Genomic DNA, 25,765 nt, shown 5'->3' on the forward strand with positions numbered 1-25,765 from the left:
CAAGTAGCATGACTGCACTGTGTTTTTTTTCTGAACTGTGGACTGTGCTGTTATACTCTCTGTGTTACATCAGGAAATGTTACCGATCTTCACAGCAGAGCTTCATAACAAAGCTTGCTTTTCTCGACTAAAGCTCCTGGAGACATTTTTACTTTCCACTTCTCTCGATGTGTTACAGTTATGAATGAGGATCGCTACTATAAAATTTGTGGAAATTTCTTTCTTTGCAACTGAAAGTAACTAGAAGGGATCCCTCTGATAGACAAAAATGAAATTAAACTTCAGTTTGCAGCTGGCCATTATGTTGCAGCAATAGCATTGCTGTCATCTGGGTGCCTAGGGTATGTCTCCATGGACGACTTCTGTATAAAGATTTTAAATAAATATGACAGGAGCCCAATACCCTTCTGTCAATTTTAATGTCATAGCAGCAAGTATTCTGAGCAAGTATACACAAGAGGTCTGTCTTCTCTCTTGAAAGTGCAGGTTAATAATAGGAATGCCACATTGGTTAATACAAAGTTTTGCCATAAATACAGAGGATGAAAATTAGAAAATGGTTTGGCCTTTTGATAAATTAAGGGTGTTCTCTTTACACCTGCTCTTTTTGTTTTTTCCATGGTGATAAACTCAGAATGAATGGGTAGTTATTTGACATGAAAAGAGCATGCAAGCTTGTTTGCTGGTCAAAAGTTAACACATATCAGTTTATAAAATGTGATCCTTGGTAAATAATGTGAAAGGAGGATTATAATTGAATACAGGTACAAGCAGTTAATATGTCAGGCATTAATTTGGCTTCTTGTGTTCTTGTGTTGAAGTCTTAAGCATAACTATCTGGTTGTGACCACAAACCTGTCAAATCCAAACCAAAAATGAATACATGTGATTGGGTTTTTTTTTTTTTTTCCAGCCCCCGTCAGAGACTAGATATTCATAGGACCTCAGCTTTGTGTTTCTGGGAGCAGCCTGATTTGTAGTCCATCCTCACCACTTGATTTGCGCTTACTGCGTGGTGGGTGCTCTGGGAATCAGTATGAGATTGAGGAAAACTGACCACAGATAAACACCATTTCCCAAAACCCATTGTTACTTCTCGCTTTGTTGCTTTCCATTGACCTTCTCTGTTTTATGTTTCAGAATTTTGTCTCATCTGAATAAAAAATTCAAATAATATCTCTAATTTTCAATTAAATGAAAACTTGCATTTTTTTTCGTTGCCCAGTTTTTAAGATTTATCTGTATTGTAAGTTATCAAACCAGAATTTAGAGCCTTAATGGAGTGTGAGACCTTTCTCAGATACATGTATTTCTATCAGTATGATTTCTATTGTCTCCATCTCCTGCTGTTCACGCTCTTTCGTGGTGTGTTTTCCTGATGTGAGCAGGTCAACCATTTGAATCCTCTCTTGCTGTTCTTTAATTTAGCAATCTCAGGCCGGTATCTTTAATTTTCTCCGTAAGTTTGTGATAAAAAAAGAAGAAAGTTAAGTTCCAAAATGGTGTGCAGTTCCTCTAAAGGATTCTTAAGAGTTCTTGTTGCAGAGGTTTTCACCTGCTTCTAAGATCATGTGAATTCAGGAAAGTTCATCTGAATTGGGCAGTGCATCATCTTACGCTCCAGCCTGCAGCAGAATTTGATCGCTACAAGTTCCAAATTCCTGATCTCTGTTTGCATGTGAAGTCATTATGCTGTAAGTTACAGAGACGTTTTCTCAGGAAAGCACTGGCTTTGGAGATATGTTATCCTTACATTCCTTAGAAAATAAACAATTTTGTGATTAATTTGCTGTTGTGCACAGTTAAAGTGTCATTATTAAAAACAACCAAAAAAACTATTGGTTTCGGAACTAGCCCTTGGGGGCTAAGAGGCTGTTAGACGTAGCTAGAGGTGCAGGGAATGGAGAGAAGGAGAGGATCGTTTCCTCCCCTGTACCCTCTGCCAAAAAGTACCATTAAACCTCTGGTTCCTGCTCCTGCAGATCTTGAGCTCCCTCTAACCACTTGCTTTTGTAATGAAAACTAAGTGGGGATGAGTTTTATACTGAATTCTTAAAACAAAGAGTCAGCATTACACAGATGTACGTCCCAGCAGATTTCAGGGAGTCTTAATGGTGGGAAGGGGAATCAGAAAATGTAATGGAACCAAGAAATAAATAATGGGAAATGCATTTTTGTAGTGAAAATGTCTCATATTTACAAAATGTTTCTTCAAAATGTGAAAAATTGAAAAGAATAAGCTGTCAGTAAGTCATACCATGTTATGAAAAGGTATGCAGTATGGCATTTACAAACATGCACGCTTGTTTGTATGTATGATGGAAGGTGCACTTATTGTGACAGTTGCTGTTTCCACTTTTAAATTGCTTGAAAATCTGATTGCAGTGTCATGTGTTTTCATTAATTTTCACACTGACATACTGGGACTCCATTACTCTGTTGAACTACATAGAGTAAAAATGACCTACTGAATCAGGGGAGATCTCTGCATTTGCATGTTAATAGAGTTCTACAAAAGGTATATCCCAATTCATTAGCAAATAAAAAGCTATTAATTCAAATGTTTATATGTCCAAGTACTCACAGGAAGACAGAAATGGCTTTTTGAAGCATTTCAAGGGATCGAGGAATCTTTAGAAATTATTTTTTTTTGCTAATGTAACCTAAATTGATACTTAGATAGGTTCACTTTATTTTCGCAATAAGAAGTACATTTTACTTATGCCCATTGTCCCTGATTTCAAAGGTGAGTAGGCTAATGATTTCTTAAGTCAACTCCCACTATTGTATTGTCACTTGTTGTAACATCCAGACAGTGGCCAGAGGTTCTGCCACTAGGCAGCTGTTTTGTAAAAACTGTGTTCTTGCTGAGGACACCTTTCAGCTACAACTACAGAAACATAACTTTAGACAGCACTCTAACCAGAACAGTGCCACCAGGTAGTGGATAAAGTAAAACAAGTCATTTTTAGTGTCTCTTTTTTTCTTTTCTGTTCTGCTCTGTATGGAAATTACAAGTATAAAATAATATTACAAACCACCAGTAGAGAGTAGTAACAGTATGGCTGTTGGGTTTTTTTTTTTAATAAATGTAAACTCAGCTGAGACTGTGCATGCTTGTTTTGTTTTTTCATTTGTCGGAGAGACTGATCTATTTTCCTGAAGAAGCAAAGCTACGTGTGCATCACAAACAGAAAATATCTAATCTAACCATGTTCTGTGTGGTAGAAGGTAATCTTGCCAAGAGGTTAGCTGCCATCTTGCAGGTGCTATAATACTTCCTTAAGGAAATGAACTGCTTTAGCTGTATTATTAAAGCAATTAAAAGCCATTCAAACAAATGGAGCACCAGGACGTGACAGATCTAACAGACTGAACTTGAAAATTAGCAGTCGTTTTGTTAGATTAACAGAAAAATCACTAGTGGTATTGACATTCAGGATTGTAGTTGCTTTAAGATTTTTACATCCCATTGAAATGAATGGGTACTACTATAGAACTATACGCAGATTTAACAGCATGTTGATCTGTTAATTTGTTGACTTGCATTGTCATGGCTTTTATTATCACTTAAAAAAGCTAGACATTTATTTCACGCTGAAAGCTTACCATCTAAGAACTCCTCTTGAAATCCTTCAGATTGTAATGCTCTGAATCCCATTGTTATTGATTTCTTCAAGGTCATTTTCTGTGTGTTTTCTTGGTGCCAAGTTCCAGTCCCACTGCAAGTGGAAGTTTTGCAGATGATTGTAGTAATATCCAGTGTTGACCTTCTAGATGAAACCCTTAAGATAAATATGGAAGGAAGAAACAGCCTGTTCTGATTGTGTTCAGGTGGTTGGATGTTTCTAGATGGAAAATGAAGGTGCTGCCTTTCCAACTGCTACAGCTCAGCAGCAGGCATAGTAAAGGTAGTAGAGGAATGAAGTAGTTGCTTCCTCTCAGGTCAACGGAGGTCGCTTTCTCTGGAGAAATTAAATTAAACAAAGATGCACACTTGTCTGAATACCTTTTAGAGAACTTTGTTCCTTGCCTTTTGTCACATTAAAAACCTAGCTGGGCTAAGTTTATTAGGGGTTAGAGAATTTCCTACCATTAAAAGTAAGCTCTTAAATTGAAAACATTTTTTAATTCTGCCTTCTGTTCCTCCTTTATGAGCTCTAAATGTAAGATTGCATACTTAAAGAATGTTTTCTTTGTTTTCTATGTGCAAATTAAGATGAATTCAAAGTTCTAGGGTTTACTGGTCTCTTATTCCTGTGACAAGATTTATGGCTCTAGAAATGCTGCTTGCCACTGGAGAATAGGGAGAATTGTGTCGATAACTTTGGCAGGGTTTGAAATAAAGCGAGTTCCTGGCCAATACAGCCAGATCACACAATCTTCAGCATGGGTTCTGATACTACCTGAGTGTCTTCATAACCTTCCACAATGCCCTTTATCGTGCTCAGAGCTTTCCCAGGAATGGCCTATTGAAATGGGCAAGAAGTTCATCGTGGTCTGTTCTGCAGTGGGTGGAGCCATGAACAGTCACAGAAGTGAAAATACGCTGATTTTAATCTGTGTTTGCTTTGGAGAGCTTCACGTAGCAGTAGGGTGTGACTCTAGGATGGAAACCATGCATGGTTGGCCTCAAGGAACAACCCTCACATATGAGACCTAACATACTAATTGTGCAGGATGGAAAAAAAGATACTGTTCATGTTGTAAGTGTAATGGGAAACACTTAAAAGCCAGTCCAAGGCTGAAGCCTACGCAATCAAAAGTTCCTACATGCTATAAAAAAACCACCCCTGTTCTGGCAGGGGCGTTGGACTAGATGATCTCCAGAGGTGCCTTCCAACCCCTGCCATTCTGTGATTCTGTGTAAAATTGGGTTGAGAAGACTCCTCGCAATGGTGCTGTGGCTGTGGAAGATGATGTGGTATTTATGCACGTGCAGACACACGCATGTGCATTTGATTTTGTGTCTGCAGTGTAGTTTGGGGTAATAAGAAACAATACTGCAATTGTTCAAAGCAGTAGGAGAGTGAAAGGTGCACATCTGCTGAATGATTAATGGCTTGAGACATTGGAAAGCAAAATTCAGGTACTAACTCCAGAAAGGTTGGGAAATTCTGGGCCACTGCTGTGTGTCTCTGAGACAAACACAGATTCACCTGGGCAGAAGTGAGATTTTTACCTTCTCATTAGCTTCTACCTTCCGTGTCTCCTTCATTGCACTGGCATCGTGTGTTTCCAGTACAGTGTCACGCCGTTTTTGCAGTTCTGCTCTGTCTTTCATCTGCTGGGAGATGGAGGAGCTACAGCAGTGCCGCAACTGGCTAATGCGTCTGTGTAGCTGAGACACTGCAGTGCAGGCCCACGGTCGTGATATTCTTAGTATGGAAGTGTGTTACTGTCATGGGAACATGCATCAGGGTAGATTTCATCACGTGACTAACACATGGAGGACTTGGTCCTCTCTCCCCTTTGCACTGTGGTCTTTGCTGGCCGTTTTGCAAATGCTTAGAGTCTACCCTACTTCATTCCTTATTTTAGAGTTTCCTTTGAGTTGTGTCAGCGTTTAAGTAATGTTTGCTTTATGTGAGTTTTCATAGTGCTCAGTTTTCCACAGTTAAGTGTCTACAGATATTAAGCGGGCTAATGCTGCAGTTGCTGCCTGTCGCAAGTTTGTCATTGATGTTCACTAAGAGCTAATGTACATAGTGTGATAACAGGGTTGAACCCTAATAAATGAATCAGCAGTTGGAGAATTACAGACTATTTCTAAATCCTCTGTGTCTATAGAAAAGGTGAAATACTTAAATCTTCATTTCGTGATCAGAAGAAGGCATCAAAGACAAATATACTCTCGGATAGCAATGCTACATACAGCAATATAGATAAGAGATGGTGGATATCTTTCTTAAATAATTTTCTTTTATGGCTAACACATGCACTAAAAACAAAGATGAATGAGAGGCTGGTGAGATTAATCAGGCCATATGCCGCAATACATTGACAGTGAATGTAAGAACAATGAATGTCAATCAGTTGCTATTAAATATAATGGCCAGTGATTTACCACCTCATTAAAAGATCATGACACCCAATTTGCTTTTATGTGAATAGCAAAACAAATAGTCATTAAAATTTCCTGATAGGGCATTGAGTTCTTCCTTCAAACACATTAATTTTGCTTTCATAGGAAGAGGAACAATTTAGCAGAGTGGAAGCTATCTCATGGGGTTTGTCGGGGCACAGACTAATGCAGAGGGACAAGAAAATTGTTTTCCATAAGTATTGTCTATAGGCATGTGTATGAATTTGAGTATGAGTGTGTATATACATAGTGCATTTCATCAAGGTTTGGCATCAAGGGGAAGTATTGCTTTTTACTTGTTTTAATATTTGCCACAGCACCTGGATTTCTTTGAGATTGTTCCCTGCTTACTGTACGCGACACTCAGAGGTTCAACAGTGCCATCCTGTGGGTGATCTTAAAGGTTTGACAACTATGGCAGATAAATAAATGACCTCAACAGGATAAATTATCACAGAATATCAGATACTGTATGTCCCCGTGCAATCAGCTAGAATATTTCCCTCTGGTAGTCAGTCAAATTAATTATTACTTTTCTGTCCAGAAAATTAATAACCTAAATGTACTTTAACCAACGGGAAAGTATTTCAGGCAAGCTGATGAGCAGTGTGCTTGTTAGTTTTACTCTGTTACTGAGAAATGTGTTTTTAATCATCTCAGTGCGCTTTTAATCATCTTGGAATTTATTTTCGCAGACAATGCCAAAATCAAAGGCAACTATGTAAATTCAAATAAGTACCCCTATGAAGAAGTATCTGGACATCTTTAAAGAGGCATCGGACTGAAACTAAGACTAGTTAGCTTTCATGTTTCATAACCAGGAAATATGAATTCCCAAGCGACTTTGACGATTAAGCTGGATGGTTTGAACAACTGGCCAAAATGCTTTTAATTCCAGAAAGATAAGGGGAGGATGAAAGTCTGAAGTTGTGTTGACTGAAGATGAAATTCTGCTCAGAATATTTGGAGAACTTTCTGTTCATGGAGTGAATATCATGCCAGGACAAGGTAGAAAATAGCAAAGCTTGCTCTAATTAGGAACAGTTGGGGGAATCAATGGGTAACTGCAGATCATCCTAGTTCATATATGTTTTTTCATTTTGCTTGCCTTAGTAACTTGTTAACGAGCGTGAATGATAAGTTTATTTGGCAATGAGCAAAGAAGTAAAAGGCAAGCTGCTCAGTAGAAGGTTCTGCTCATTTTTCAAGTCCCTGCTGTTCCGGGGTGCTGGAGGGCGAGGTGCGGGCTATCTGCACGCTGCCGTTGCCCAGTGCTTCAGGGAGGTGGGCACAGCTCCGGGTTCTGCATGGGTGCTGCTTCGGTTCACAGCCTGGTACTGAAAGTTCTCCTTTGCTTTCCACCACTAGGCACCAACTAGGAGTCACAGCACATGCTGCTGGATGATTAGATTAAAGGAAGGAAACACCAAATTACAAACTCCACCGGTACTCTTTGGTAGTTAAAAATTATGGCACTATTTGTGGGTCCTGAGTCTTCCAAAAAACACATCACACTATATATTTCATGTGTCTGTTTGCCAGGCCCACTTAAACAGCAAAAGGTGATCACCAGTGATGAGACGTATCATTAAGTCTTATGAGTACGAAAAAGCAAATATGAACCATTCCCATTTAGAAGATTAGTTTAATTTAAAGATTAAGATCTGCCATTCAACCTGCCACGGGAAACCGGCGTCAGATTCAGATCCATCCCCTCGTGTGACGCTGTGGTAGGCAATTCAGATGCTGCCAACAGGAGAGTGGCTGCAGGCGTTCATCCCCTGCGCGGCTGTGAGAACGTGCTGCACTCTTTCCTGCATTTGGGACCACTCTTAAGCAGCTGTGAATCTGTGTAATTTCTATATTTATACATGCATAGCCTCTGCATGTGTGTGCGCGTGTACACTGCATAGATAGATATAGTTAATAACTAAAATTCCCTGCTGACTTAGTAAACTAATTTATTCAGTTTCTCTATTTTAAATGGAGTTGGATAAATAGTCATCTGCCTCATGTATGTTCTGTGGCCTGTAGGAGATTTCACAGTAATTCCAGCGTCACTGCGTTTGTCTTTACAGTATGTCTGTCAGACTTCAGTTCAGCCAATCCCTCTAAGGTGAAGGCATAAGATTTTAGTATTATTAATGCCTCATTTCGTTTAGTTAATGATCTTTTCCAGTATTCCATCTTGTGATTTACTTGCAATGTCAGATAAAAATCTTATTTAAGCTAAGTGTTATGAAATAATAGAAATCTTTATTTTATTTGAATACGATCAGGATAAATGAATCCCGTAGAGAGTCTGATGTTAAACAGGTGCAGTTCTTAGCAGCATTGCACATGTAAAATCAGGGTAAGTTCTTTGAACACTCAGATCTTAACAGATGTGTTGTTTTTCTCCATATGTTATAATAAAATAAGAATTTGCTCTGAAAGTATTGACACACTCTAAGCACTCTTGGCAAGCACACTGTTGTATTCCTTACGCAATATCGCCTGTGGCTATTATTTAACTTTAAATAAATATGTGCATTAAATGGCTGTAAAGCACATATATGTATAAACAAAATCAGGTTTTGTCAGAAAGTAATATTTTTTTGCTTTCTTGTTTACTGACGCCTAGACAAAGGAATGCTGCATCCTCAAAACAACATCTGTCAAACTGATTTTCATCAGATTAAGTATATCCTCAAAGCAACCATCACAGCTTACAAAATACTGGAAATGTAGGTTGTGCTTTCCATGAAGCACCAGTAGAATTTAAAGCACTTGAAAGCATTTTACAAATGTAGCGATGATAGCCTGTGCATATTCTCCATTTTTGTTTCTATTTTCAGTAGGTTCTTGGGGAAGATAATGAGTGATGTTGTACCACTGCAATCCCAGTAGATGTCCCAGAGTGTAATTACGGAGTTACTGTTCTGGCAGCTAATCGGGGTCTGCAAAAAACCAATGGTTTGGGAGTCTGGCAGTACAGATTGAATTTCTTGCGAACAAGTTCATCTGTAGAAAGATTTCTCTCATTTAAGAATGAAATTAAAACGTGAATCAGTGAGTGATTATCCAGGCCTTTCTCTGATCTTGAATTCTTCATAGCGTACATGTGTGATTATGTATGCTCTGGCCTGATTCTGGTTCTATAGATCATCAAAGATAATTGATAATATTAAATTTTTCAAGATCTTTTCTGGGACAATGTAATCTATTGAAACCTTGTTACAGTGTGTGCCTACAGCTGAGTATGGGAACTCAGGTCAGCCAGAGATGAATGCCAAGATTTCTGTAAAAGATCTTTGTGGATGGAAGGTAGAGGCGCTTGAGCTGGAAGCCACGCCAGTGTTCCCATTAGTTCTTCTGTTTAGAAGTTGGAAATATAGCATAACACAAGAAGAGTCCAATCAAAAAGCCGTGGAGATGACAAACAAGGGTGAAAGTTGAAGACAAATCTGTTCCAGCATAGATATATTTTTACAACTCTGGTTTCCCATTAGGGTGTTCCCTGTGTGTCAGTGAATTGCCCTGTGCTCTCCTCAATGTTCCGCATTAACCTTAGGAGAGTTAGTGTGAGGGGTTTTGGTGCCTGCCACACACACGCCTGTGGCTTTGTCCTAATTGGTCTCCTGTTCCTAAGACAGTGCAACTGAAGACAGTCCCAGAACCAATTGCATACACACAAGGCTAAATATGTTATTTCACGATAGAGTTCAAGATAAATGCTTTATGTCCGATGGGTATAATTTTACCAGGAAAATAGTATTGCTGATTTTTGTCTTCTTTATAAAGATAAGTTAGCTAATTCTGCAGTACTAGCTGAAACGTAAACTTCAGACTGGATCTTTAGCTTAACTGTTTCTGAAAATGATCCTTACAGGATCTTTAGCCTAGTTCCTTAGACAAAAGAACATACAACTAAGTAAAAATAAGTATGAAAATGTACCAAATATTCTGACTTTATCCAGCTTTATTGTGTACCCAGGGAACTTGTCAAGCTTGGGTCCTTTTAATATTAATAGCATGACATTTTCAACAGGAGATCAGGGTTTCTGAGAAGACTTTTACAATTTGCAGTGGGAAAAGCTGTGTTTGAAACAGCCATTATGCTAGAGATTCCTTCTGGTTGTCATTTTTGGCCAAAGCCATGGAGCATTTAACTTGTTTTTAAAGCAAGAAGTATGGAACAGAGAGCAGATAATACAGTCTGGTGGTAGGCAGACAAGTGGTAGCACGTTCAGCAAATACAGGCTCTTTTTGGGAAATGTTGATTTGAATTTCATGCATCATCCGAGCATAGTGAACACTGAAAGGTCATAGTAAGAATATAAGGACAAAAAAAATCCATCTGATTTGAATTTCTCACTATCCAATATTGTTAATAATACAATGTCAAACAAATAACTCTTTCTCTGAGTGTGACTAAAGCCAGATTCCATGTATAGTTGAAGAATAACTTGCCACACATTTTTTTTCCATTTACTATTCATTTGCTTTATAATGTCATGGTGTTAGTTTATGAATGGTACCGTGAACCACTGCAGTACATCTGTGTTTTCGCAGTCAGAGTTATTTCTTTGAGTTTGTTACTCAGCATCCAGGAAAACTCATGCAGACTGTAACATACTAATTGGCTGAGTACAATTAGGATAAAATGAAAGTGTTTTACTATTGATCTTTGCTTTTTATTAATTCATACTAACAGAAAATTAGATAGAAGTCTAATACAGTATCAAAATATCCTTTCTCATTGCCGAAACTATCACTGGTACTCTTAAATGGAGGTATTTTAGAGCAGAACTCCCTTCCTTTCTCCTTTTTTCTAATCCTGTCTTTCTGACTTTTAAAAATTTTTTCAAAGGGATGATGAGTCTTCATTAAAGAACTAGGGTGTTCAGAGACTGTAGCAACTCTGTGACTTAAGCAGGGCTCCGGCAATATTTTATTAGACCATTATCTCAAGGTCTAATATTGTGCTGCTTGTTAACTTAATTTCACATAACATCGTATTAATAAATCTTCACAAGCTGTGTAGTTGTAAAGTGCATCATAATAATCAGTATCATTCCTCTAATAAATCATTGTATTTGTGTTTGCTTTGTGTTGTTCCAACCTCCTCAACCATAACATCACAGGGTAGGGACCCTTCTCTTGGTCCAATTAATGAACCACCTGCTCTGAGTCCTTAGAGGGAGGCACAACTTCACCTCCACACCCTCATTCCCTTTGCAGTGCCTCAGGTCACACCGTTTTCTTACAGAAGTATTACCTCTATTGTGAAGATTTTCTGGAGCACCTGATCGCCATCCTTCTGCAGATTCCATGCAGGTGTATGGTTTTATTTGCCCAGGAGACCACTGAAATTGCTGGGCATTTATAATTTAGACTCTGTGGCAATGCCCACCCCCAGGGCTGCACTGTTAGATGTGGCTGCACTTTGGCCTCTGTGTAGAGGTGGTCGGTTGAGTAGATCGGTGGCCCAGGGAAACGGATCCCTCATGCTGACCAAGCTTCAGAGTCGAATTCTACCTGTGGAGGGTCTGTTCCTATTGGCATGGATGGAGGTCTGCAAATGAAAAAGCAGGACAGATTTTGCTTTATGTTTTTTAACATTTGTTTTATTGCAAATGTCATTGTCCCTCTGTGTAACAGAGTAGATAAATACCTGCTTGAAAATCCATGATTTAAAGTTCTGGGTGTTGTTTTTTCTAAGACTCAGAATCTTAATCCATTTGATTGACAGATATAAACTTGAATTTTATTTTATTCTCTGTCACAGCAGTAAGTTTAGTCCAGCTACAGTTTTCATTGTTGCAATACAAATATATTAAGCCTAAAGTACTGCTGGTAGCTTATATATAAAATTTGAGGATTAAGAATCCAATGCAAACAAACAAAGACTCTCAGCTTTAAGTAAGGAACAGAGTGTTGTTGGACTGGCCTTTTACTGCTGTCACAATTACTGTGAAGTAATAGCGGCCAAAACCTACAGGTCTGTTCTTGGGTTCAATAAGTACTAATAAGGCAATAGTCATCTAAAGAGGAAATTTGTCTTGTCTATTTGAAAGGTTCATTAATTGCCAAAAACGCCATCTTTTTTTGCATTGTGTGTATGATGTACTTTTTACCTTCTAAATAATTTGTACTAATAACCCCTCTTATTTTTTTCAGCCCACCTAAACCAACGGTGTTCATCTCTGGTGTCATTGCTAGGGTAAGACTACCATTAAATTTCTTTCAGTCATAGAAAAATGATTGCAGGCTTCTCAGAATTATCACTGATCAGAGCAAAATTAATCTTTTTCATTCGCCTTCCTTTTTTATGAGAAGAGGCTTTATGGTTTGTATATTTGTGTAAGTCCCTTTCAACATTCTTTTTAGTTTTGTGTGAAAATGAAATTATTTATTGAAATTGCCTCCACCGTTTTACTTTGAATTTTAGCACTTCAGGTTTATTGCATCTTCTTTTCATATCTAAGCTAGATATTACTGCATTCATTTTCTTTGAAAGTGGTTGCATCTAAGTCTGCTGCTATAGCTTGATCAGTGATGAGAAGGGACACTTCTGCCTGTAAGGATACGTGTTGGAAGGTACGTGTTTCAGCTGCCATATGTGCCTTGAGGTACTTAGGACTCAAGGCATTATTCCCTGGATTTTAGCAGCAGGCAGGACCTGGAAATCCATAAGCTAAATCATTAGTATTAACTAGCCATTAACGGTATGATCAGTAATTCATGCCTTGTGTGTTGTGACGGGGTTTTTTATCGTGGCTTTGCATGATGGGTACCTTTATCATGATGGCCATACATCACTGGGGTGTGTAATGGGGTGGTTTGCCTGTAAGATGCTGTAGGTGGAACGAGCGAGCTGATGCAATTTTCCCCAGCCCATAGGGGTAGTAGACAGGCACTGCTGCATTTCCCGGAGCTCCATCTACACCAAGGTGGATACCTATTAAGGCATTTAGATGCATAATTACTTCTCACTAATTATTGCATTAATGTTTAGTAATTTTGATAGCGCTTCAACAATTGTAGGGCACTGATTTTTTTTTATGAGTGATGTAGGAAATCTCAGACATAAAAAACACAGGCTCCCAGTTTAGTAGGCATGCAAAAGATTCAAAATAGAAAGAAAGTTTTCTTGCTTTTGTAACTCACCTTTTCTTTAGCTAATCAGTTACTTGATAGGGTGCTATACTTACCCCTCAGTAAGCTGTCAGGTACAGGTTTATTTATTAAGCTATGAAGAGCAAAATTGTTCTATCATTTTCTGAGATTTTATAACTCCCAAATATGCATCAAAATTTCTTCTCCACGTAATAAACAAAACATAGCAATGCTTTTTTGAACACAGAGTAATTTTTCAACTATATTTTCAATTTTCCTGATAGTTCTCATCAGTGTCAAGTGGAGGTTTATATACCGTGACCTGTCCTGTTTAACGCCTTTATCAGGCAGAAGGCTCCTCATCAGGTTTGTGGGTGGCACCAAATTGAGAGGAACAGTTAATAAGTGTGAGGGCAGGGCTGCTACTTGGAGGGACCTGGACAGGCTGGAAGAATGGCAGGCAGCAGCTGGACACAAGCCAGCCGCATGCAGGACAGCAAGAAGGCCAACAGCATCCTGGGCTGCGTTAACAGGAAAGTAGCTGGTAGATCGAAGGAAGGGATTATCCCCCTCTGCTCAGCACACTTCAGACCACATATGGGATAATTCATCCAGTTTTGGACACCCCAGTGTGTGAAAAGTGTTGGTGAACCAGAGCAAGTTCAGTGGAGGGGCCACCAAGGTGGTCAGAGGCTGGAGCACATACCCTGGGAGGAGAGGCTGAGGGAACAGGCCTTGTTTAGCGTGGAAAAGAGATGGTTTCAGGAGGACCTAACAGCAGCCTTCCCACATCTACAAGGAAGTTATCAAGAAGATGGAACCAGGCTGTTCGGAGTGATGCATGGCATCACACGAGAAACAACAGATACAAATTGAAATGGCAGGGCCTGACTAGACATAAAAAAATAAACTTTTTCACTGTGAGGACATTCAGGCAGTGAAGCAGGTTGCCTGGAGGGGCTATTCAGTCTCTGTCCTTAGAGATTGTCAAGACCAGACTGCATAAAGCCTTGAGCAAGTTGGTCTGATCTCATAGCTCTCTCTGCTTGGAGCAGGACGTTGGGCTAGAGACATCCTGGGGTCTCTTCCAACCTGAATTATTCTATGATATTTTGATTTGAGGATAGGCGTTTCCTGTTGATGCTTACGGACTGCTTCTGTCATCTGCTCAACCATTACAGTACCCACAAGTCATAGAAGAGCTGCATTCCCCTCACCGGTTTGAGACAACAAGGTGTGAGGGGTCAGACAGGTTTGGAAAAGGCAAACAGCAGCATCAGGGGGAAAGAAGGTAGAAAAAGTCAAGTCTGAGGAGATCTTTGAAAACTGGAAGCAGCTTGGAGTACAGAGAAAAGTGGAAAAAATGTAAAAAGTTAACCTAGTGATCAAGGTTTAAAAAAAGTTAGATCAGAACAGAAAGGAAGAATTTGGAGTAGGTTGAAATGTGGTGAGGTGTGAAACAGGCTGTCTGATACATCAACTTTGTATAAAATACCTCCATGTAAGGTTGTCACCCTGTGAGACGATGGAATGCAGGGAGTTTCTGGATTATGATATGTTTGTCACCATTTCTGAAGGGGGAAGTTGTGGTGCTATTCTCCTCCCCCTCTCACTGAGCACTGGTAGTGGTCGTTTCCCGTTGCTTTTTGAAAACCTCATGGGACTGACCCTAGAAATGACAGTTGTAAATAGGTGGCATAAGGGTTACACCTGAACTGTCCAACAGCAGCACGTGAAAACTAACACTAGCAGACCTGGCTAAAGGAGTATGTTAAACTTACAAGCCAGCCAACCCTAAGATTTGAGTCAAAAGTAGTTTTAGATCCTGCCTTTCTTCTCACTGAACTGTCATTCCTACAGTAGGTTTTCTTGTGCGGATAGCTTTTCATTCTGCCTTACCTTATTTGTAAAGTACTCTCTCCTCTTTCTGGTTGCTTTGTGAAAACCAAATAGGTGAAGTAGAACTGACCACACAAAGGCAGTGAAAGTGATGTAGCACGAGGAGCCACTAAGCACTGAAGATAGGAATGGTTTTTTTTCACCCCCCAGGGTCATTTTAAGATATTACATTCTTGGATGGTGTGTGTAATTGGAAGAAGTGAATCGAACATAGGTGAAGTTTTGAAGTTGGCTAAAAGAATGGCAAGATAGGATGTATACAGGGGGACTTCAGAGTAACATGTAACACTTCCATTGGCTCTTCACATTTTTAAGAACTTGCGTCCACTTGAACTGGAAAGTACGCTTTTAAGATTTCTTTAATTTTTCCTGGTGTGTTCTTTGAACAGGGTGATAAGGACTTCCCTCCAGCTGCGGCTCAGGTGGCACATCAGAAACCACATCCTTCTGTGGAAAAGCTTCCTCACCCGCAACATGTCAAACAGCACATCCACCAGCCTCGCAAGTGAGCTCTCCATCAAAATCTCAGCCAAACTGCCATCGGTGAATAAGTTTTTAAGAGAAGACAACCCTTTAGGATTCACACTGTCAAATCAGTAAAATTGACCCCTAAAATAATAAGCTGTTTCTTTTACCTTAATTCTCAAGGGTTAATAACAATGAAGACATTGTTCAGTTGTTATCCCAGATGGAAAATTCTCTATTAAGTATTTGCTGATCAAGGGTGGGTTTTTTATAAGATTTTCTCATTGCCAAGATAAAACTTCAGTATGAATAATGTGATTAATGAGCTTAAAACTTGTACTTTTTAGTTGTGGCATGGCAATAAGCAGATAGTTAATGTAGTTTTTATGCTAAGCTGGTAAGGAAGAATAGCCCTTTTGTACTGGTACCTTTACTGTCTGGAGGGAGTTTGTCGTATGTGGTGAGACAGAAATCGGTGGTTGGCTTGATCACATAGAACCCTTGCAGCCTTCAGTATCCTACGGTGTCACACCACAGTGGCTGCGCCCTCTGATTTCAATTAGTGAGATGACAAAAGGGCCCCAAAACATTCCCAAGTGGGTAGAAATCCAGCTGAATCTTCTTTACACCCCTTTGCACTCACGCAGTCTTGCTGAGGTTCTTCCATTTGGAGATCTGTGTGTATGGAGAGGGGAGAGATATCCGAGTTACAAGACCACTGCTGCTGTAGGCAACTGGTTTGTGATCTCATGGATCTCACTGGGGGCTGTATTTTTATGAGGTGATGATTTCTCCATTCCAATAGCAAGCTGAAGGAGCTCAGGACCTGCCAGAATTGAACTTAAAATAAACTGGAGAAAAATCTATTTTCCTTTTTTAACTTACAGTTTGAGATCACTGTTGAAAACTAAGAAATACCATTAGTAAATGTGTTTAACTTTATACCTAATCTCTGTTCCATATCATATTTTTTCATAGTCATCTTATTGTGAATAAGGGATATGAGAGAATAAAAAAGTTAGTTTTAAAATAGAGCAATTGGATTAGTTTTGGCCACATAATTAAATCTTTTCATTATGCAGTTCAAAATCACTTAGCTCTATGGTCTTCCTTCTACAGCTCATCTCTATAAAACCCAGGAAAATAATTTTTTTAAACATTTCACCTACATTTTTAAAGTGTACTTCTTTTTTTAAGTGACTACAAATACAGTACAGGCTTTAGTACCCTCTAGGTTTATAAAACTTCTAATAACTTCAAAAAAAGTGGGTACTGGAGCTAGTGCTGCAAACACTCACCTGGCAAATCAGTGAAGGTTTGGGGTCACTTGGGGCTTTACTAGTTCATTTATGTTTAAAATCAAATAGCATGGAAAACCAGTAAGGAGAGTTTTAAAAATTTAAAGTTTGGGGCTTTTTTAATTTTATTTTTAAAAAATTCTGCAGATTAAATAATTATTCCCTGAGCAGTTGATTTAAAACAACAATGACCAACAAAATAATGTGAAATATGGCCCATTTCACAAGTGGAATAACTCACTTCATGTGGGTGAGAGGGACCAGACATTTCTGTCTCTTTGTAGGCTTGAAATGGAAATGATGTTTTGCAAAGGGTATGCATGAATATATTTATTCTACACCCAAGAAGGATGTACAATCTGTATATGTAGTCCTTATTTTCAGTTAATTAATAACCGTACTTGCCTTAAGAAATGAACGTTGTTCATAAGAATTATTCTCTTAGAATATGCATAATTTTTAAAAATGCTTTCTGTTTCTGATGTCGGTACGTCTGAGGCCTTGTTTGTAGCTGCTCATGAGTGTACGAGTGATTTACACATGAGTAGCTCTTTCATAAGGGTAGCATTGTTGAGCCTCGTGGAATATCTGCACGAGGTAATTTGCTGGCAGGAATGTTTGCAGATTCGGGACAGAAAGCGGTGGCATCTCATTGATGGTTCAGCCAGTAGCTGTCGACGTGCTGCATCAGCGATGAAGCAGATCATCGTAGTCGCTTGGTACTGGTAGCTGGTGGCTTGAGGGTGAGCTGGATGGGATTCAGCTCTCCTACTCTTGTGCCTACATCTGAAGGTAGGGTCTAGGCTCCAGCTGTAGTCAATGGTGATGTTGCCAAGACAGTCGTTAGAGTTTAGGTATGGCGCCTTTGACCAAATGGAAGTGTCTTTCAAGATGAGCTGGATCACTCTTGACTCCATTGACTGCGGCAGAAAACTAAGCGTATCTCAGTGTAGAAGCACGCAATTAGGTGGGGCTGGGCACCTCTGCCCTGTATCTAGGATAGCTGGTAGAAATGCGTATTTCTATCTTCTGAAAGCAACACCACATTTCCATTCAAATATTAAAAGTTAGGAACATGGATGCTTTTGGATTACAAACTACTGCTCCTCGTTGTTAATGCAATATATACAGCATATGTAAACAATACCTGAATTTTGCCTTTGATTACTTAGATGGGTATGTAAGTTAGTACAATCGAGTATGACTCTCAGGATAGCTTTAGTGGCTTTTAGAACGCAGGAATTCCTATATGGTTAGAAAATGTCTCTGTATGAAAGCGTATTCTATATTGTTGGGAGGTATCCATGTTTATACACAGATGTCCTTACCAAAGCATTACCTTGCCCAAAATAAAGAATTGTAACTGGTGATCTGGATTGCCTATTGATGGTTATTGATACTTTAAAAAGTATGTTACAATAACATCCGAGCACAGAAGTTGTTCAGGTGTTAACTTGAAATGATTGCAAAAGAAATTTTCTGTAATTTTCAATGTGGCAATAACGCAACAATAAAGCATGAAGTTGTATATTGGGCTCATTTTTCTGTAAGTACAATGTAAATCAGCAGGGGGGGGTTTATGGGATTTTATTACAGAATGTCACATAACTAATCAACATTTTATAGCCAGTGAAATTTATTAGGAAGTTTTATGACACAGTGGATGAGCTGTTTTGAATGGTCCAGTCTCATTAAAATAAAACTAGACACTACCAACTAGAATGGGAGTTGCTGTTTTCCACTATGAAATTGGAGATCCCCACTAGATCTCTGTGAAGGTTTGGAATCTAAGCCTGGTAATAAATCAGTCTGTTAAAGGAAATTAAATTTAATGCTTTCCATTGCTTTGTGGTTTTTTTTTCTCCTAACCTTCTTTCCAAAAAAGACAGTTTTATAATCGGAAATGGTGGCAAGCTTCTCATACCACTGCCGTTAACATTACACAGTGCGTGATATAACAAGGGATTCACAGAAGAGTTTGAAGAAATGGCCACAGGGATTTTGGAAGCTTTCTGATATCCTATACCTGATATCCTATAGGTATCCTATATTTACTATATGTGTAGTGTGCATGCAATACAACAAATATCTGTGATACCTCACAGTGCAAATGATAGATTTACAGCCCAGGGACGCTTACAGTGTTTCACCCTTCGATTCTGCAGGCACATAATGATAAGCTATATTATTCAAAAACTACCTTCTTTCATTAAAATTTTGGAAAAATAGATGTGCATGACATCTGGCATGCTGTTCATAGAGTTGTCCATAATTATTCCAAGTTCCATGGCCCTGCTATCAGCAATATTGCAAAGTTTATTAGTAATTGGAGTTTATTTACTTCTAATTTCAAGTGACCCACTGCTGGCCAAGGTGGAGCCCATCAGTGACGGTGGTAGTGCCTCTGGGATAACGTATTTAAGAAGGGGGAAAAAAAATAATTAATGGCAATAACTAAAGAGAGGAGTGAGAATACAAGAGCCAAACAACTCTGCAGGCACCAAGGTCAGTGAGGAAGGAGGGGGAGGAGGTGCTCCAGGTGCCTGAGCAGAGATTCCCCTGCAGCCTGTGGTGAAGCCCATGGTGAGGCAGGCTGTCCCCCTGCAGCCCATGGAGGTCCACGGTGGAGCAAATATCCACCTGCAGCCCATGGAGGACCCCATGCTGGAGCAGGTGGATGCCTGAAGGAGGCTGTGACTCCATGGGAAGCCCATGCTTGAGCCCGCTTCTGGGAGGACCTGTGGAACTGTGGAGAGAGAAGCCCACGCTGGAGCAGGTTTGCTGTCAGGACTTGTGACCCTGTGGGGGACTCACGCTGGAGCAATCTATTCCTGAAGGACTGCACCCCATGGAAGGACCCACATTGGAGAAGTTCATGGAGAACTGTCTCCTGTGAGAGGGACCCCACACTGGAGCAGGGGAAGAGTGTGAGGAGTCTTCCCCCTGAGGAGGGAGGAAGGAGCAGCAGAGACAAGGTGTGATGAACTGACCACAACCCCCATTCCCCGTCCCCTTGCGCCGCTGGGGGAGAGGAGGTAGAGAAATTGGGAGTGAAGTTGAGCCCGGGAAGAAGGGAGGGGTGGGGGGAAGCTGTTTTAAGATTTGGGTTTATTCCTCGTTATCCTACTCTGATTTCATTGGTAATAAATTAAACTAATATCTGCAAGTCAAGTCTGTTTTGCCTGTGACGGTGAGTGATCTCCCTGTCCTTATCTCAGCCCATGAGCCTTTCGTTATATTTTCTCTCCCCTGGACAGCTGAGGGGGGCAGTGACAGAGTGGCTGTGGTGGGCACCTGGCATCCAGCCAGGGTCAAGCCACCTCAAAATGAGGTTTAAGTCTAGGCCAGTGCATTTAGCTATAGGATTAAGATACATTAATTGCATTTTAAAAAACATGGGGATGTCAGTAAGGGGAACAGTTACTTTTACAGCAGGAAGAGATGTTGCTGCTCAGATGCTGCAATGATGTAAAGAATTAGGAAGAGAAATCTCAGTTTTAGTTGAATTTCTTTGCACACAAACTTCCTCGCTCACAAGATAAAGACACTTAATGTTAGCTGTAGCAGTTACCTTTATCTGCTCTGTCGGTAAAAGAGGAATCCAGATTGTAGTGACGGGAGGAGCCTCCATGTGAAGAAACTGAGTCAAGTCTACAGTGGTAGATCTTCATCTGACTTCTTCAACAGATGAGTAAAATAAATCTGCATTGTAGCTGTAGCCGTTGGTAAGTGCTGTGCATGATTGTATTATAGATAATTAGTAAAGGTAATTGCTAAGTACCTAATTTGCGTTCCTAAGGAGTTCCTTTTATCCTCAGAATTTCTCTATTCCATCTCTGGCATGCAGGCTTTTTTCTTAGGAAAGTGGAGGTTTGTATTTTGCTTGTTGCTATGTTCTTGGGTCTCCTTCAAGAACGTGGATTTATTGGCTTTCCTCATCCCCCGTCAGAGAAGAGGCTGCCCCTAGTGTATGCTATTTTTTGAGTCTTTTGGTAAAATGGTAGCACTGGGATTTACCTGGGAAGCCTGCGAGGAAAGGTGGCATGGGTTCTCTCTCTCCATGAACAAAGAAGTCAGTTCGGTTGCAAAGGCTGTTTCCCTTCCCTTTTAGGATGCTGATCAGAGGCGAGCACAAGAACACAATACCGTTTTCTGAGAATATAATGTATTACTGCGCGGCGCTGACAGGCGTGCATGGATGCTGATGACTTTTTGTAAGACGCACTCCCAGCGCTGCCAGGGACAAAATGAAGACACAGCCACTAAAGCGGTTGCAGGCATAGATCTCGCAAGTGACCTTGAAAGAAGCCCTGTAATATAATCTCTGCTGCCCAGCTTGCGTTGGAGATATTTTTAGAAAACTGGAGTGGCTGGCGTTCTGTAGGTCACTCACGGCTTTAGGAAAAGAAAAGCATTTGTAATCCACAGTGATTTTAAGGATTATAAAAATTGTTTAGCTGTTAACGAGCTGTGAGCTCTCTCCAGCCAGCGGCAAGGACACGTGTGTTACCTGTGGTGTGTTCTCACATTGTTGTGGCTAAAGCTCGTTCAGCAAAATGTTTTTTTCTCCTTCTTTCTGGCTGACAAACAAGCGGCAGGTTATGAAAGTGGGTAAAATGAACTTCTTGCAAGCCATTTTTGGTAGGCTGTCTCAGGTGTCAATGGGTGTCTGATACCATGTTAAGAAGGATAATGACATCGGTTTGTCACATATGAGAGGGGCAAGTGCGCCGGAGAGCACAGCAGCTCACCTGGCTTCCCTCTGAAACCACGAGTGTCTCTGGAAATACAGAACAGTGGATTTAGTTAAAATGAAAAGCAAAAGTTAGCTGCTAACCTCAGCGTGCTGCCAGCAGCTGAAATAGCTAGTATCTTGTTGTATTTCAGATGTGACCGAAACCACAGATATGTTCAGTGCCTTTCTGAGTAAAATTGCACCAGCCGGCCAGTGTTTGGGTCTCAAAGAAGAGAGGCATCAGTTTTCTCCTTGTGTTACTTGTGAACCTACTGTATTTATCTGAAAGCTTTACTTAGTATTTTTTTTAAAAAAGAGCCTTGTTTCTAAAGTCACGTGCACCTAATCTTAGGCGTCATTTCATTTTTCAAGTGATGTATCGCTCTGCAGTGAGGGTTAACCTTCCTCTTGAGTTCTTCTGACCTCATGGTTCGTTCCTTTAAAAAGCTGTTCTCATACGTAATTGTTGCTGTGAATTCAGAGCAGGTTTTCACAAACAGGAGCCATGGGTTGCTACTAAGAGGCTCCTAATGCTGATGGAGGTCAAGGAGTAAAGGGAGAGCCCCCAGAAGTGGTTCACGAGGGAGGGAGGTGAGCCTTCAGCTGCTAGGGAAGGCCCAGGAGGTGGGGGACAGTGGTAGGGATGGTAGTCCTGAGCCAGCGGGACATAGTAGACATATGGACCTGGTCTTTTCCACCTCCCTCTGTTGTCCTGGCATCTGTTATTGAAGTATCGCAGAAGCGTGGGCTGACTGGAGCTCTGGTTCCCAGCTCGAAGCTGCTGCTCCAAGGACTGTCGCCAGCGGCAGGGTGGGTCAGCTGGGTTTGTAACATGGTTATGGGGAAGCTAAAAGTCTTGTAGCTTTGTCTCTTGAAGACCGGCAGACTGGGGCACATGCTGGTGGAATCTTGCGCGCTTTGTTTTATTTATTGGACGTATTTAAATCTGCAGTGAACAGGAGCTGTGACTAAAGCAGTAAACCCTCGAGTATTAGAACTAGCATAGGGAGTGGATCAGCACAGAAGTGGATTCAGTTGTGCTCTGTAAAACTGTTGTTAGAAGATGATGAGAGAAAAGAAACTGAGATATCATCTCATTTCAGAACTGGATACTGACCGTTTCTTAGGCTGCTTAGTGACCTCAATTTCAAATGCCTGATTATATACTTGAAGTACAACTCACTGATTTGTAAATCTGCATGTCCTTGGATCTTTTTGCATGGGAGGGACCTTCGGATGAGGAAAATCTGCAAAGGCAAACGTATTTTAACAAACTTCTGGTTCTTTTAACGTACAAGGTTTAGGATAAAGAAATATATATTATGTCTCTTTGCTGCAGAAGCCAGCACTGGGTGTATGCGCATGTAGGATGTGGAATTGAGACATATTCTAGTTGAACTGAGACCTAATTAATATTCGCGTGTGTGTGTGTATCTACAACGAGAGAGAGCAATCAATTTTAGAATCTAAAATCTACTATTTTATTCATCTCAGAGGCATTAAGCAATGTGAGATCAGATTCCTTGGAACACACAGTTTGGGCGAACACCTTCACATCCTTTTTGCAGGTAGCTTTTCACTGTGTTAAGTCTGACTTGCTGATAAAAAACCCCCTAGATTAGAAGCTGATTCCTTACCTAATTCCTGCTCTCTGGATAAAAGATAATAGCAAATGCAAGAATTCTCTTTTAGAGCCTGATTTATCACCCGGAACAGAATAAACATTAGCACACTGCTAATGTGACAATTGTGACAGCTGGAGGGGTCTGGAATGAAAGGCTGAAGCCTTAAATAAGCCTTTCAATTAGGCTTATTATGAGGACGTTTGTTAAACACAGCCTTGCTTTTCACCACGCCAAATAGCTCCTGCAACGTACACACTGGAAACCTATACTTCGTAGCAGGAGAGCTCTGCTTTACATGCTAATAGCTGGGTCACCATAAGCCAACTGTTGCTAAGATAAGCATTTATGGAAAGTATAGAGCGTGCTCTGACTATTTGTCATGACTTACAATATTCCTCTCTCCTAGGTTTGTATGTTTAGTTTGTTTACGGACACCAGTTTTTTTCCTGGCTGTCATTGCGCGGAGCGTGAGTCACTCTGATGGCTGGTCCTTTGCAACAGGTATGACTTTGTTCAGTGGGAGCAGGTTAAAAGGCAGAATCTGTACCTTAAAAGGTATAGAATATGTTACCAATGGCATCTAAGCAGATCTCTCCTGTGACAGTTAGGATTCATACAGATGTAGCTTCCTTCAACACAGCTTATTTTCCCGTCCCATGCAAGCCCCCAATCTTTCAGAGAGGTTTTCTACTTTATGTTTAGGGAGTCCTGTTAACTTCCGTGGTGCTCTCCAAGAAATTAAGGTAACTTCAGATTTATTTTGCAGAACTGGAGTGTCAAACTAGATGTTTTACATGAGGTAAGGACCTCCAAATGTCTCTCTTCTCCAACACTGTGTGGCATATCAACCTGAAAAAATGGTGGAGGAGAGACCTGGGGGCAGATCCTTTGCTTTGTGGGAGTTCTTTTTGTGGAGGTCTGCAGAGAAACGCAAGTGTTAGATGACTATGTCCCATCTTCAATTCTGCAGCTTGGTGGCTACTAAGCCACTTTTTTAACACTGGACTGTGGGGTTTTTGCTGACTCACAACTGTGTTGTAAACCATTTCAGGGATTGAAATGCCAATTATGACCCCAGCCTGTTGTGGTGTAGGTCCCATGATTTCCAAAATAGGGGACTGGAGTTCAATAGAGAGCCTTGGAAGAAAGAGCACCTGTCTATGCAGTGCTTCCTGCCAGAACAAGAAGTTTAGAAGAAAAGATGGTATGAGTGAAAACCTGAGTTATTTTGAAAGCAATTGAACAGAATACCATGGAGTAAATTAGCTTACTAGATAGGAAGGAAAAAAAATCCCTATTAAAATACATGTGTACATGCACATCTTTGCATATCCATGTTGTATAATTCAGTATTACCTGATTTTAATAACATGGGGAACATGCCCTAATTTTGCAGTTCCTGATAAATGAGTGTATAGTATGTCTCAGCAGAAACAAACATAAGTCCTACCACAGCCATTCTTTGAGGAATGATATAAACCTCACGTTAATTTACAAAAGCAGTCCCAGGGTTACTGCCCTGCAGTTTCTCCTTTACTTACGTGTTGCTTTGCCTATAGTCAAACAAGACTGCAAAGCGATTGGCAAGATATCTACTCAGCCTGGAGATACTATTGAAATGCTTTTAATAGTCAGAATCAAGCAGGGACTTCACTCTTGATTTATTGTCCTTTATGTTCCGAAAATACAAATATTTCCGTGGCCATTTGTAAGGCGCTGAGATTATAGAGTGAAAAGATTAAAGCGCAGCGCTTCAGGAAGAAGAGATGTACCAATTACCCTGAGAAGCAATTCTAAATAGCATTAGTGACCTAGCACTACTACTCTGAAAGGTGTCTAAATAAAGATGGCACCTTTGTGTTCATTATGGGCCACTGCATTTTGATAGCTTATAATATGTACTCAAGGTAAAATGCTAGACCTGATGTAAATGGAGAATATTACTTTGATAGCATTATAGTTCTAATGGCTAATATAAGCTACAAGCAATGACTATGAGCCCTGTGTATTTTCAGCCGTTATTTGCTGGCATTAATAACAATACAGCTGAAGACTTTTTGCTTTCCATCAGTTGCGCAGCAAAAGCTCTTTAAGTGCGAAAGGAGAGGTGAACTTGTTTTCACTCTGCAAACTTAACAGAAATGCTTCTTAAGAGCAAATCTTTGATCCCAGCATAGCTTGCTGACAGCATCTGCTGGAGTTGGCTGGGGCATCGCTTCACTGTGATCAACGCAGATTTGGAGGAGACTTTTTCTGGCTTCACAGCCTTTTTCATCAGCAACATCAAGGAAGAAAAAACAGAGAGACAGAGAGAGCAAGATTCTGCAAAAACATCAACTAAGGGGTAGGAGGAGGGACTTAAATTGCCAGCAAAACCTGGTGGACCTGGAGTACCTGAGAGCCAGCGGTGTCTAACACGTAGGCCTGTCCCATCTGCTGGCATCTCACTCCCCAGCGCTGCCTCTCCAGGACACACTGTCATGCCACGCCGTGGCCTGGCTCCTGCACATGCCTTGCAAGCTCCCAGATTAAATTTGCTACAGTGGCTGGTATTGTT

The 25,765-nt window shown here is 40.4% G+C and overlaps 1 protein-coding gene across 1 annotated transcript in view; it reads left to right on the forward strand.

The window, feature by feature from the left end:
* Positions 1-18,689, forward strand: part of DAP (death associated protein) — a 56,544-nt gene extending 37,855 nt beyond the window's left edge. Inside the window, exons 3-4 of the mRNA XM_063326152.1 lie at positions 12,248-12,290; positions 15,475-18,689. Coding sequence (XP_063182222.1) covers positions 12,248-12,290; positions 15,475-15,594 — 163 coding nt within the window. The 3' untranslated portion in view covers positions 15,595-18,689. The remainder of the gene's footprint in view (positions 1-12,247; positions 12,291-15,474) is intronic.
* The last annotated feature ends 7,076 nt before the right edge of the window (positions 18,690-25,765 follow it).

The sequence above is a fragment of the Chroicocephalus ridibundus genome, chromosome 2 (genome assembly GCF_963924245.1).
Source record: "Chroicocephalus ridibundus chromosome 2, bChrRid1.1, whole genome shotgun sequence".
NCBI classification, from domain to species: domain Eukaryota; kingdom Metazoa; phylum Chordata; class Aves; order Charadriiformes; family Laridae; genus Chroicocephalus; species Chroicocephalus ridibundus.